The sequence below is a fragment of the Abramis brama genome (assembly GCF_963993115.1).
Source record: "Abramis brama genome assembly, chromosome: 25".
NCBI lineage: Eukaryota > Metazoa > Chordata > Actinopteri > Cypriniformes > Leuciscidae > Abramis > Abramis brama.
The window spans coordinates 24,290,179-24,303,275 of NC_139987.1; the positions used below are offsets into that span (position 1 = coordinate 24,290,179).

At 36.5% G+C, this 13,097-nt stretch overlaps 1 protein-coding gene across 1 annotated transcript; it reads right to left on the reverse strand.

Moving 5' to 3' along the window:
- Positions 1–10,075: 10,075 nt before the first annotated feature.
- On the reverse strand, positions 10,076–11,770 carry LOC311076635 (uncharacterized protein). The gene is made up of 2 exons (XM_084104972.1): positions 11,146–11,770; positions 10,076–10,876 (listed from the first exon to the last, which is right to left on the reverse strand). The coding sequence occupies exons 1-2, from the start codon at positions 11,359–11,361 to the stop codon at positions 10,577–10,579; spliced, it is 516 nt and encodes a 171-aa protein (XP_083961098.1). The 5' UTR covers positions 11,362–11,770; the 3' UTR covers positions 10,076–10,576.
- Between the last annotated feature and the right edge of the window lie 1,327 nt (positions 11,771–13,097).

The following is a 13,097-nucleotide window of genomic DNA, read 5'->3' on the forward strand; positions in this document are numbered from 1 at the left end:
CCCAACCCAGACTTTAAAACTTATCTGCTCTGAAAATGTGATAAAATGTTATCAGTTCATTAAAAAAAAAAAAAAAAAAAAAAAAAAAATCACAATATAGGTTTAAACAGTAACTTAAAAAGGCACTTGATGCATAATTCGGGTTCATATCTGTGCAATTTGTGAATATTTTTAACAATTTAGTATTGTCCACAACAATACTGTCATTACCGCAACAGTCTATGATTACAACAAGGATATTTTTGAGGGTAAGACTTGTTTATGCCGTAACCATGGAAATGAAGACTAGCAGGGGAGCACATGTCAGCCATGAAAGAACAGTGATATTTGATGTCTGAAAAAGTAAGTAATTTAATCATGAACTCCTTCTGATCATGGAGTAGACTTATTCAGCGTCATTACCATAAATGCTGTAGCAGCAATATTTTGATAAATGTATATATATATTCACATGATTTATGTGTATTTAAAGTTCTTTTTGTACTAGCTGTTGAGTGATGTTAGCAAATCCATGACCTAGCATCTTTTTTCCTGAAAATTTTTTAAAAAAATGTCATTACCGCAACACGTCATTACCAACACACAACTTGTTGTGATGGTAATGACAAGTGATGGTGGTAATGACATGTTCTGTGTCACTATCTATATCATATTATGTGTTTATAAATTAAGTTAAAGAAGCATAATAGTGTGATTTTTATGGCTAGTCCGAATACCATTTTTTGAGCTTCGAAGCTGTGTAATGAACATCGAATATTCGAAGCTTCGAAGAGAGGGGGCTGAACATATTCTTCTCTCTAATAAAGGCAGTATTCTCTGTGTCGGTATGTCCGTTTGCATTTTTATTATTTCTAGAACCGTTCATCCAATCGACTTCACAAGGGAGTGCAGTGTCGCATTTGGTGCAATATAGATGGACACGCGAGACGCGACACATTCTGAATTAATAAACTTTTAGTAAACTACAGAACTGCGAGCGGAAGCGGCGCACCTCACCCGGGCCGGGCTTATATGCTCAGAGAACGGACACTGCACTAGTGATATAAAACGCACACACACAGGTCTGTTAAATTAAGCAATACTTTTAAGGTAGTCTAATATTTTTCTGACTAACAAATTACTGATAAATAAACATGTTCAAGTTGATGGTTGTGTCATATTTATATATATATCCTCACATCTGTCCATTTCATTCAACAACACTCACCAGAAGTCATTATTTAAGCCTTTAAATTTGCTTTATGTATCAATGCACTTTTCATTTATGTCATTACCAAAACACTATGTCATTACCAGAGGGTTGTTCCATAAAAGACGCTTAGAAAAGCGGGGATTAATATGGAGCGAATTATGTGCCATAATTTAACAAACAAATCCAGCATTTTGCAAACAAACTCAATCTACTTCGCAAAGGAAAACTCCACTCGCAAACAAACTCGATCCGCTTTGCAAAGGAAAACTCGACTCGCAAACAAACAGAAAGCAATGTGCAAGCACAAAGGTCAGTTTGAGTGAAAATGCAGTGGAGTTACAAATATGTATTGTGTTTTACAAATATAAATAAATGAGCCAAGATAATACTTCACAAATATATACAAACCATCCTTCAAATTGCATGTAACCTTTGAACAAATACCAAATCTAGTGCATACAAATGCATATCTGTCTGTTATGATTGTGTGACACTTGGCTTTTTATGAGATCTCTCGGCTCGATTTTCTCACAAATGTGTCCAGGCAGATTTTCTCACAAATGCAGTTGAGCAACTTCCTCTTCTAAAACAGTAGATGGCGCTAAACTAGAGGCTAATTTAGCGCTAGTCTCCCAGGAGAAGCACTGATTTGAAACTTGCCTTTGCCTACAGCTGAGGAAAATGACCGGTGAACGGGTGTGTTTCTGTCTCATTTGATCTATAATTAACCTTTTTGAGGTTTTCTCTTGCAAAATGTTTATTGCCTATCTAGACAGAAATCCACATTAGCACTTAGTAGCACTTCATTCTCTCTAGGATCGGGGAATCCATTTTCTGCATCGGACTCATGCGAAATTACTAAATTAGTGATTATGTCTATACTTGAACAGATCTATTTCTTTCGTTCTCCATAAATGAATGAGAACATTAGTAAACTAATTTAGTAATTTCGCATGAGTCCGATGCAGAAAAAAATGACAAAAAGCAACATGATGGCAGAGCTTTCAGCTTATAGATTCCCCGATCCTAGAGAGAATGAAGTGCTACTAAGTGCTAATGTGGATTTCTGTCTAGATATGCAATAAACATTTTGCAAGAGAAAACCTCAAAAAGGTTAATTATAGATCAAATAAGACAGAAACACACCCGTTCACCGGTCATTTTCCTCAGCTGTAGGCAAAGGCAAGTTTCAAATCAGTGCTTCTCCTGGGAGACTAGCGCTAAATTAGCCTCTAGTTTAGCGCTATCTACTGTTTTAGAAGAGGAAGTTGCTCAACTGCATTTGTGAGAAAATCTGCCTGGACGCATTTGTGAGAAAATCGAGCAGAGAGATCTCATAAAAAGCCAAGTGTCACACAATCATAACAGACAGATATGCATTTGTATGCACTAGATTTGGTATTTGTTCAAAGGTTACATGCAATTTGAAGGATGGTTTGTATATATTTGTGAAGTATTATCTTGGTTCATTTATTTATATTTGTAAAACACAATACATATTTGTAACTCCACTGCATTTTCACTCAAACTGACCTTTGTGCTTGCACATTGGTTTCTGTTTGTTTGCGAGTCGAGTTTTCCTTTGCAAAGCGGATCGAGTTTGTTTGCGAGTGGAGTTTTCCTTTGCGAAGTAGATTGAGTTTGTTTGCAAAATTCTGGATTTGTTTGTTAAATTATGGCACATAATTCGCTCCATATATTAAACTCCAAAACCGGACTTGAATGAGCCTAACAAATAAGTTGGGGCTAAAGTGGTTCCATAAAAGGTAATTGAAGTTCACGCAATCTCACTAATTTGATCCAGGTTTATCAAGTCTAGATAATTGCGTGTGCACGCATTTCTTAAACAGCCCTAGAGGTCGATCGTGGATCAAATCGATCCACCATCAAACAGCGTATATTTTGTGCTGTTTTATGCGTTTGTGACATGTTTTTTTTTTTCCTCAGTGCAAAACTTACATTTTACAGTTATATTCTCCATCTGTAAATGTTAGAAAGTCATGCAAATGTATCCATTTTGCTGCTAATCTTCATATTGAATGAGCGCTGCTGCGCGCATGCGCGCCAAATAGGAGCGCAATAATTCTGACTAAAATATACATTTTGCTTGGAAAATTAATATGCAATATTTTATAACACTAGAAATATCTTCTAATTATAAAAATGTATCTTTAGGATGTTGGATAAGTTGCAGTGAACTTCTAGCGAACAGAAGTACTTCAGTGACCAGAAGTAGCGGCAGGGAAGTTTTTTTTAAGAAACTAAATATATAAAGATACAAAATATAGTTTTGGGTATAGGACCTGTGCTACTTAATAAAGATGATGTATACTTATTTAGAATGCTGAGAATTACAGCTTTTAATGCAATAATTTTTTGGAGAAAGCAAGAATCCCCAGTTTTAAATGACTGGTTAGATTTAGTTTCTAAAGTACATTATGGAGAGGATAACATGAAATTAAGAGCAAATGTATACATTTTGAAAAGATATGTGCAACTTTAAAATCAAAGAATATTCCATAAAATAAAGGAATATATATTAGCCTACATTAACTACATTTTTATATAACCCTCCCTCCCTTTTATTTCTAGTTATTTGTTATTTTATTTATTGACTTATTTAATATTGAATATTTGATATTCAAATAATATTACTTGAATAACTATTAGGAATTATGTGTCATTATAAGAGTTTGATATAAATATGTGAATGTTAAATTTTTATTCATATTTATTTATTGTTTTTTGTCTTTTCCCCCTTAAATCATATGTAAAAATGTCTAACTATGTACTTTTTGGTTATTGTTCTAATCATGTGTTTTTTTAGGCTATGTGTTGGTGGGTATTATCACAAAAGAAAAAAGTTTTCCCCAAAAAAATAAGGAATATTTATTGGGGGAAAATATGATGTCTTTAAAGGAACTGTCCAGTTGTATAATTGTGTTAAATGTGTTTGAATTGAAAGACACAATAAAGTACATATATATATATATATATATATATATATATATATATATATATATAGTCTAATTTATTATTGTAGCCTTATTTAAGTTGATTTTCTGTATATTGTGTATTTATTTTTGGACTAATAGTGGTTAATAAAGTCCAATAATGGTATGAGAGAGTGTCAGTGGTAATATCATTGTGTTCTTGTCGGTCAGTGTTAGAGGATCTGTGTAACAGCTGAGGCTTAGCCTGACAGTTAGCCTGCCCTGAACCAGGCTAGTTTCCCAGCATAAGTTGCCAGGGTAACTGAGTTTGAACTATTTTAAGTTTGCTTTATGAAACAGAATCCACCGACAATACGTCTGACTAACCAAAATAAGCCTGGCTTGTATTCTAATCTTGTTTTATGGAACAACCCTCAGAACAGTATGTCATTACCGCCACGTTGCTTAATTTACAGCAAACATACCTTTAAAACTGTTTTATGTTCAATCTTGAGGTGCTACATGAAAAGCCTAATGAAATACTCATCCACTTATTCAAAGAAAAAACATCTAAAATTAATTTTCCAGAAATTAAACAAAAGTGTGCTTTGATGAACACAGAAAAACACATTTTGATGGTAAGAACAAGAAAATATATGTAATTCGCCGAATGGAAACATTTTGTTTTTTATACGCATTGTTGAAGGTTTGCAAGATAAATGAGTTTAAATGATCTCCTTGATACATTCTTTGCATTATTAGACTTTCTGATGTTGTGACGGGAATGACGTTTTGCAGTGCCAGTTGGCAAATAGATATAAAATACTCAAATTATATTTAAGCTCAGTCGTGGCCATTATTATATCTTTACATCAAAGCATGTAAACATTATCTTGACATAATTCTAACAAAATTCAACCAAATTTCATTCATCAAAATGTAAGATGGCAAAATAGCCCCCAATTGAAGAATCACCCATACATCGCACACAAACGCATAAAGACTAAACTTGGAATTGACATATTTACCAGCTTGCTTCTCCTTCTCTCCTCCTGTTTCGCGTGCACAGGATGTAATAAAGCTGCCGCGAAATGTCAAGCAAATCCACAGATAGAATAATAAATAAAATATACGCTAATTAGATGTGTAGTCCTTCACAGTTAAAACAGATAGCCTTACTGTTCAGATCGCTTGTGCTGCTAGAAAACTGAACGAAAACCTTCTGTGACGTCACAGGCGAGTGACCGAGGTTATTTTTCGAATGTTTTTGTCAGCGCAAGTAGGAAGTTCGGCTCATTTTACTGACTCGGATCTTTGAGTCTCGTTCAGCAAAATGAAGGAATCTTTTTTCGAGTCATTTCGTTCATTTCAGCATAATATAATTAAAATTGCATGTTAAATATCCTAACACATCTAGTACTTACGAAAATGTTGATTACATTTGTAAAAAGAATAAAAAATAAACTATAGGGTAGGCTAATGCAGCGCCAAAGCCAAATTATAAGAAACCGAAATGTTTTATTAATTGATTAGTTGTTGGGTCTTAAGTTCAGGCTATTTCAGTCTTACTCTGTTAGTTCACCTCAACTCCTGATCCGAGACGTTCTTTCTTTTGCAACTTCATATTTATCACGTTTGTTCTCCTCCTCTCGTGTCTCGAGACGTTAGTTGTCGACTCGTCAGTGTCTGACTCTGATCTGTCTGCTGGGCCGTGCCGTGTGGTGTGTGATAAAGCAGGGCCGGAAACAGAAATGATTAGTTCATCTTTCGAGTCTCGAGTTCGGGTTCGGGTCCGAGTCTTTCGTTCTTCCTGTCAGTCCCATAGAGGCTATGCTGTCAGTACCGGAAAGAGAAATATAGGATGTTATATTGCTCGATTGATGTTTTATTGTTTAATAGTTGGGATACGGTACAGATAATGGCATTTATGTAGTTTAACAAAATAAATTATGCACAGAAAATTAAAATAGGCTACATAAAAAAATAAGTGTGCACTGGCTCACCTGTTGCATGTGAAACATTAAGCAACATAAAATACATTTTAAAGAAAAATCTATATGGGTAGGCTTGGCCTACACTATATTAAGCCTAGGCCTACATATAATAATCTATCTGGTAAACTACTTGTATGAAAAACTTGAAACATTAGCAGCAGCAGCACTTATAATCCCCTTACCATCAGTGGTGCTAACTGGCATCATATCTTTTACAATCATGCCGCAAATCCTCTGAGTAATGCCCTCCACTTTCCTGTGTTCACATACTCGCCTTCCCACCACAGCAGCGATTGTAGGTTGTGAAGGCGACAGACTTCCTCCCTGCAACACGGCTGCATGCAAGTTATGAAGGTATCTTAGCGAACTCGTAGAGCTGTTGCTAGTCGTAGTCGCAGAGTTTACATTGGGCGTCTTTGTCATCATTAATTAATTTGAAATGCTCCCACACTCCACTCCGTTTTGACCGCCTCATGTTTGGTTTCTTTTTTGCATTTTCTTTTTTTAATGTTAAATTAGCCGACAATTAATTTAACTGAGTAAATTCTTTTCGACAATTAATTGATAATCGATTAACCGTTTACATCCCTATACCAGGACATCATTCAAACTGCAAAGTGTTTACTTGTATCACAATAAAACAACATTGTGCTTTTGTCAAACTGTAACCTCTAACACACACACACACACACACACACACACACAGTTTAAAAGAAAAAAAATATTTATCCAACCCCATTTAAAAACAGTCATCATGTGGGTGCCATCATTTGGACATTCATCATATCGTTAGCCTCATGGAATAGGCTGATTGCCTAAGTAGTAGTTTTTGTTTTTTGTTTTTAAATATGGCTTGGGCAATTATGCTATGTGGCTTATCTGGTCTTTTTGTCTGTTTAATAATTTAATTAATAAACTAATTATATAAAACTATTGTCAATGCACTACAAATTAATTTGCTTTTACTTTATTAAATAACTGTATTTAATGCTAAATCAGATACATGTACAATAACATTACGATATCCAGCAATCGATTTAAATAGTAGGCTACATGGGGTTTAATTTGTCATTTAATGAGATATAGCTTAATATATGTTGTCAGTGCGAGAATTTCCGTGTGAATAAATACATAGATCCGCCTATTTGACCAATGTGTATTTTAATGGTCCAGTGGTAGAACTTTCGCTGAGCGTGTCAGAGGTTCTGGGTTCTAATCCGCACTCGAATAGTTTTTTTTTTCCTCGTATAGTTTTTTCTCTCTCATCAAAACCAATTATGTTCATCAGTGGATATCAAGCAGGGATTTGTGATTTCACCAGAACAAATAGAGAGTATCCGCAACGGACTGAAGTGCACGTCCGAGTGAAGACAGTGCGAGCCACAAACTCGGTGCATCCCTAGAAGCCACTATTGGTTATCTATGGCAGGGCACAGACACTGCCCCTGTTAAAAATGCTCTTATATGGGAAACCTTTACTGGTTTAAACACTATTACAAGAGAAGGTATAAACGGAGAATCACAATATACACTCACCTAAAGGATTATTAGGAACACCATACTAATACTGTGTTTGACCCCCTTTCGCCTTCAGAACTGCCTTAATTCTACGTGGCATTGATTCAACAAGGTGCTGAAAGCATTCTTTAGAAATGTTGGCCCATATTGATAGGATAGCATCTTGCAGTTGATGGAGATTTGTGGGATGCACATCCAGGGCACGAAGCTCCCGTTCCACCACATCCCAAAGATGCTCTATTGGGTTGAGATCTGGTGACTGTGGGGGCCATTTTAGTACAGTGAACTCATTGTCATGTTCAAGAAACCAATTTGAAATCATTCGAGCTTTGTGACATGGTGCATTATCCTGCTGGAAGTAGCCATCAGAGGATGGGTACATGGTGGTCATAAAGGGATGGACATGGTCAGAAACAATGCTCAGGTAGGCCGTGGCATTTAAACGATGCCCAATTGGCACTAAGGGGCCTAAAGTGTGCCAAGAAAACATCCCCCACACCATTACACCACCACCACCAGCCTGCACAGTGGTAACAAGGCATGATGGATCCATGTTCTCATTCTGTTTACGCCAAATTCTGACTCTACCATCTGAATGTCTCAATAGAAATCGAGACTCATCAGACCAGGCAACATTTTTCCAGTCTTCAACTGTCCAATTTTGGTGAGCTCGTGCAAATTGTAGCCTCTTTTTCCTATTTGTAGTGGAGATGAGTGGTACCCGGTGGGGTCTTCTGCTGTTGTAGTCCCTCCGCCTCAAGTTTGTGCGTGTTGTGGCTTCACAAATGCTTTGCTGCATACCTCGGTTGTAACGAGTGGTTATTTCAGTCAAAGTTGCTCTTCTATCAGCTTGAATCAGTTGGCCCATTCTCCTCTGACCTCTAGCATTTTCGCCCACAGGACTGCCGCATACTGGATGTTTTTCCCTTTTCACACCATTCTTTGTAAAGCCTAGAAATGGTTGTGCGTGAAAATCCCAGTAACTGAGCAGATTGTGAAATACTCAGACCGGCCCGTCTGGCACCAACAACCATGCCACGCTCAAAATTGCTTAAATCACCTTTCTTTCCCATTCTGACATTCAGTTTGGAGTTCAGGAGATTGTCTTGACCAGGACCACACCCCTAAATGCATTGAAGCAACTGCCATGTGATTGGTTGATTAGATAATTGCATTAATGAGAAATTGAACAGGTGTTCCTAATAATCCTTTAGGTGAGTGTATGTTGTGCGTGATCCTATGAAGAGAAGCGATTGAAATACTTGCTTTACATTGAGGCGATAGATATAAGCAACTACCTTGTCTTCCAGATATCCTTCTACTCTAGAAAACAAATGAAAGCATACAAAAGTATGGAGGCATACAACTTTTCTATGCCCGATATTAGCTTTATGGTTGTTTACTTTGAGGAAAGTTATAAAGACTGATACATTAGAGCACCATTTACCATGACAAAAACAATGACCTGCCTACACCTCTGCTTAGTGCAAGATGAGACCTAATGTCACTTAAGTCTTCCAAATATATAACACCATTTTAAAAAATGTAACCTGTTTTAATAATTTGTTGTACAAGTATAGAAAGTGTATATGAGCAGATTTTGCCAGGTTTCAGTACTTCATCATGGGACTTTCTACAGAACATTTGTAAGTTTAAGTATAGATTTTAAATGTTGCAAAGCATCAGTCAGTGTCTTCCGAAACACTCTAGTCTAGACAGTCAAATATTAGCATTATTAAGGAAAAACAGTAGCATTGAGATGGCATTGTGCTATAAGATTGTGTAGTAACCACAGATGACCGCGCCAGCGGAGATCATTTAGCTCATCATTTCATTCATTGTAAAATTAGATTCTTCTATTCAAAAGATCACTTGACCGCATTACAATTTTGAAAACAGTTTTCCTCGAAAGCAATGTATTTTTTTGTATTGTATCAGATGATGTAGAAAATGACAAAAGAACAATATCCTCATAATAACGAATGCACACAAAAATTAACTTAACTGAATTATACCATGTAGTGTTGAAATGCATTTTTATAAACATCCATAAAGGACATCATAAACTGCAGGTGGGGAAAACATAAATTTAGTTGGTATTATGCTTGGTAACAGAAGATTAATAGCAGTCACCTTTACCCTGGGTACATTGGCTGGTACGCAGCACAGTCTGCAGTTGCTGTTCAAGGCACTCTTGCAGGCTTATTCACCTGAAATGTACAGTCTGTTAAAGTTCTCTCTTGTTTCTCAGTGCAGTTCGTGGTCGCTACTTTTCTAGCATACGATAATGTGTTTTGTTGACCAGTTCATTGTGAAATTACTTAGTGATCGCTGCAGGACGTAGTAGTGAACAATTCACAGTGATGTCATGATCATCGCTCCAAGCTCCAGTGTTTTCACCCAGCTGTGATGTGATACGATTCAACCCAAGCCACTGATTAACCTAAACCTCAACTTCATTCACATGTCAGGTTTATGCACATATGCAGATAGAGCTTATATTTACAGAAGATATTATAAACAGTGTCTATACACATCTACCCAAATTTAAGAGCATATTACCTTATAGCATTTACATATGTGTACAGCTCAAAGTGTTAAGGAAATTGATTCTGCACAAACACAAGTAAGCTAAACAAATTTTGATGAAAAATATACATTCTGTACATATGCCTATGCTAAAATTCAGTTATGCTACATAGGCTATATGAATATATACAATAATACTCAATGTACATAACTGATTCATCACATATGTCTACATTGTTGGCCTGAATATTTACATGTTCAAGTGGGATTACTACATGCGCATTGTAAACGACTACATGCTAGCAACTGCAACAGATAGAATTGCACACTGAAAGGCCTAACCAGCACTCTAAAGAAACTAAAGTATTTTTGGCGACAGAGTAAGAAGAATAGGTACAGTGATGATAAAGCTACATGGTCCTATTTCTAGAACTAGGAACCTTGCTGGGGGAAGAAGGTGCTGTCCAAGAAGGAGAGTGCATAGCAGGGAAAGCAAAGACTTCTTGGTTAAGATTGGCAGTCATTGTTGGCCAGTAGTCCATGTCTAAGTGTTGGGCATTCAGCATCTTTCCGTACGAGCTACCGGGCACCAAACAACTGCGCTGGAGTACTTGTGTAGTGTCAGTCGCCATCCCAGGGGCGTGGAAATCAATCTGCGGCCATGAAAGAGGCAGCTGGGAAGCATTCAATCTTTCTGTTGAAACCGGAGCCTAAAGACAAGACATCACAGAATATCTTTCTTAGTTAGCACCAACCTTTTTTAACTTGAGCATTGAAGAGGCATAAAATCATTGTCACAATTTAAAGATAGTGAAACTTCAGTCATCATTCTCATCCTCTTGTCATTACAAACCTGTATGAATCCATATAATAGATTTTTTGAAGAATTTTATGGCATCATGAGGGTGAGTAAATAATGTCAGAATGTTCATTTTCATATCCTTTAATATTTGGTAAGGGAGTATTTTAATAATCTCACCTCTATAGCGCTCCAGATCCTGGATCGGGTCAGTTGCTGTGGTTTTAGACTGAGGGATTGTGAGCGTGAAGGATGCCTTAACCCTTCTGCCCAGTTATCCATGTGTCTTTGAAGCTGCTGTGTGAATGCATCATCTGTCTTGTTGTTGCTGTTATTAGTCTGTGCTTGGGCGAGACCAATTGGCTGGTGAGGAGGAGGAGTTGATCCAGGAGGCATTGGGGACTGATTAGAAGCAGCTGATGCTGCTCCAGATCCTATGAAACAAGTTGGTTTGAGATGTATGAATAGCACAAAAAGAGCTGAAATGCAATCCACACCATCTTTAATTATATTAAATGGTTAGTTCACCCAAAAATTACAATTCTGTCATCATTTAATCACCCTCGTGTTGTTCCAAACCCTTAAGACTTTCCATCATCTTCAGAACAAAAGTTAAGATATTTTTTAATAAAATCTGAGCCAGTTCTGTACTCTCCATTGATAGCTGTGTAACGAACACTTTGACGCTTCAAAATGTTCACAAAGAGAACGTAAAATTAATCTATATGAATTGAGCGGTTTAGTCCAAATTTTCTGATGAGACACGATCGCTTTATATGATGAACAGATTGAGTTTAGACTTTTATTCACATATAAACATTGATCACCGAACAGATCACTCAACCAAACCAGCTTGAAGCGCAAGAATAAACCTCATTGATTTGTGAGAAAGCTCAAACATTATGCGTAACACGAGAATGAACCTCATTGGTTCTCTCACGTCAAGCAAGCATGCTTGAGCTTCCGTTAACCACAAATGACATGTGCTTTGCTGAATGTTTATATGTGAATAAAAGCCTAAATTAAATCTGTTCAGTGTATAAAGTGACCATGTCTCTTTAAAATATAAAAAACTGAAATCACTGAGATGTTATTAAAAATATCTTCATTTGTGTTCCGAAGATGAACGAAAGTCAAATAAGAAATTAATGACAGAATTTTCATTTTTGAGTGAACTAACCCTTTAAATAATTATTTTTAACAATAAATAAATTATTAATACACCTCTAAAATTAAGTAAAATTAGTCAACTGTCAAAAGCAAGATAAATACTCATGTGCTTGGCCAACATATAGCAAATGTGTGTCCAATATACATAGCTGACAACTGCAGTAACAAGTACTCGAGAGGGTGATAGAGAGCTCAATCTGCCCTTTTGAGGACACAGAGAAGCACTGCTTATTCTACGATTTGTTTTTTATTTGATTATGCGTAACTGCTACATTTGTCATCATAACGTGGAATAACACACATATTGCATATATAAATCACAAGAATAAACAGTAAAAATACAAATACAAGTTTATTATTTAATAAACATTTTTATTTTTGAATTTTGGCAGGGTAGGCAGTGCCTAGTTTGCCTACCCAGACCGCACGTCACTGAATACACTTCATAATATATACAGGGATTAAAGTTCTCAGTCGCTACGAGAGTATACGACGGATTTCCGTCAATATCAGGGTTCCCCCTGTCCTTATGTCTTAAATTCACTGTTCATAATTTTAATGCTGTAAATATGCTTGCATTTCTCAAATAGTATAATAAATGTCTTAATTTTAGTTTGAATGGGAAAGACTGAATGGTGTAGGGATTCACCCTGCTTAGGGGGGTGTGATCAAAGCCTGGAGTGGAGCAAAAGCACGTTCCTCTCTCCACTCTAAGCGTTCTGTTATCATTCCGCTCTTGATCCACTCCGGGTTTTCCAGTCCCGCTCACGGAAAAACTGCTCCGTGTTCACTCATTTATAAGTAAGTTACAGAAAACAACTTCTACAAACAATTTTAATTTACCAACAGTTAATAATAATAAATAAAAGTGCATCACGTGCAAATCAGATAACAATCAAGTGCAATATAAACATGTTTTGTCAGGGCATCACTCCCGAACCAGCATCAACACTCCATTTTCA

Excerpts from the sequence above, each read along its gene's own strand:
- LOC311076635 (XM_084104972.1), bottom strand. The coding sequence starts at position 11,361 with ATGCCTCCTGGATCAACTCCTCCTCCTCACCAGCCAATTGGTCTCGCC. Across the intron at positions 10,877-11,145 it reads GGATCTGGAGCGCTATAGAG|GCTCCGGTTTCAACAGAAAG; the intron begins GTGAGATTATTA and ends TCTTGTCTTTAG.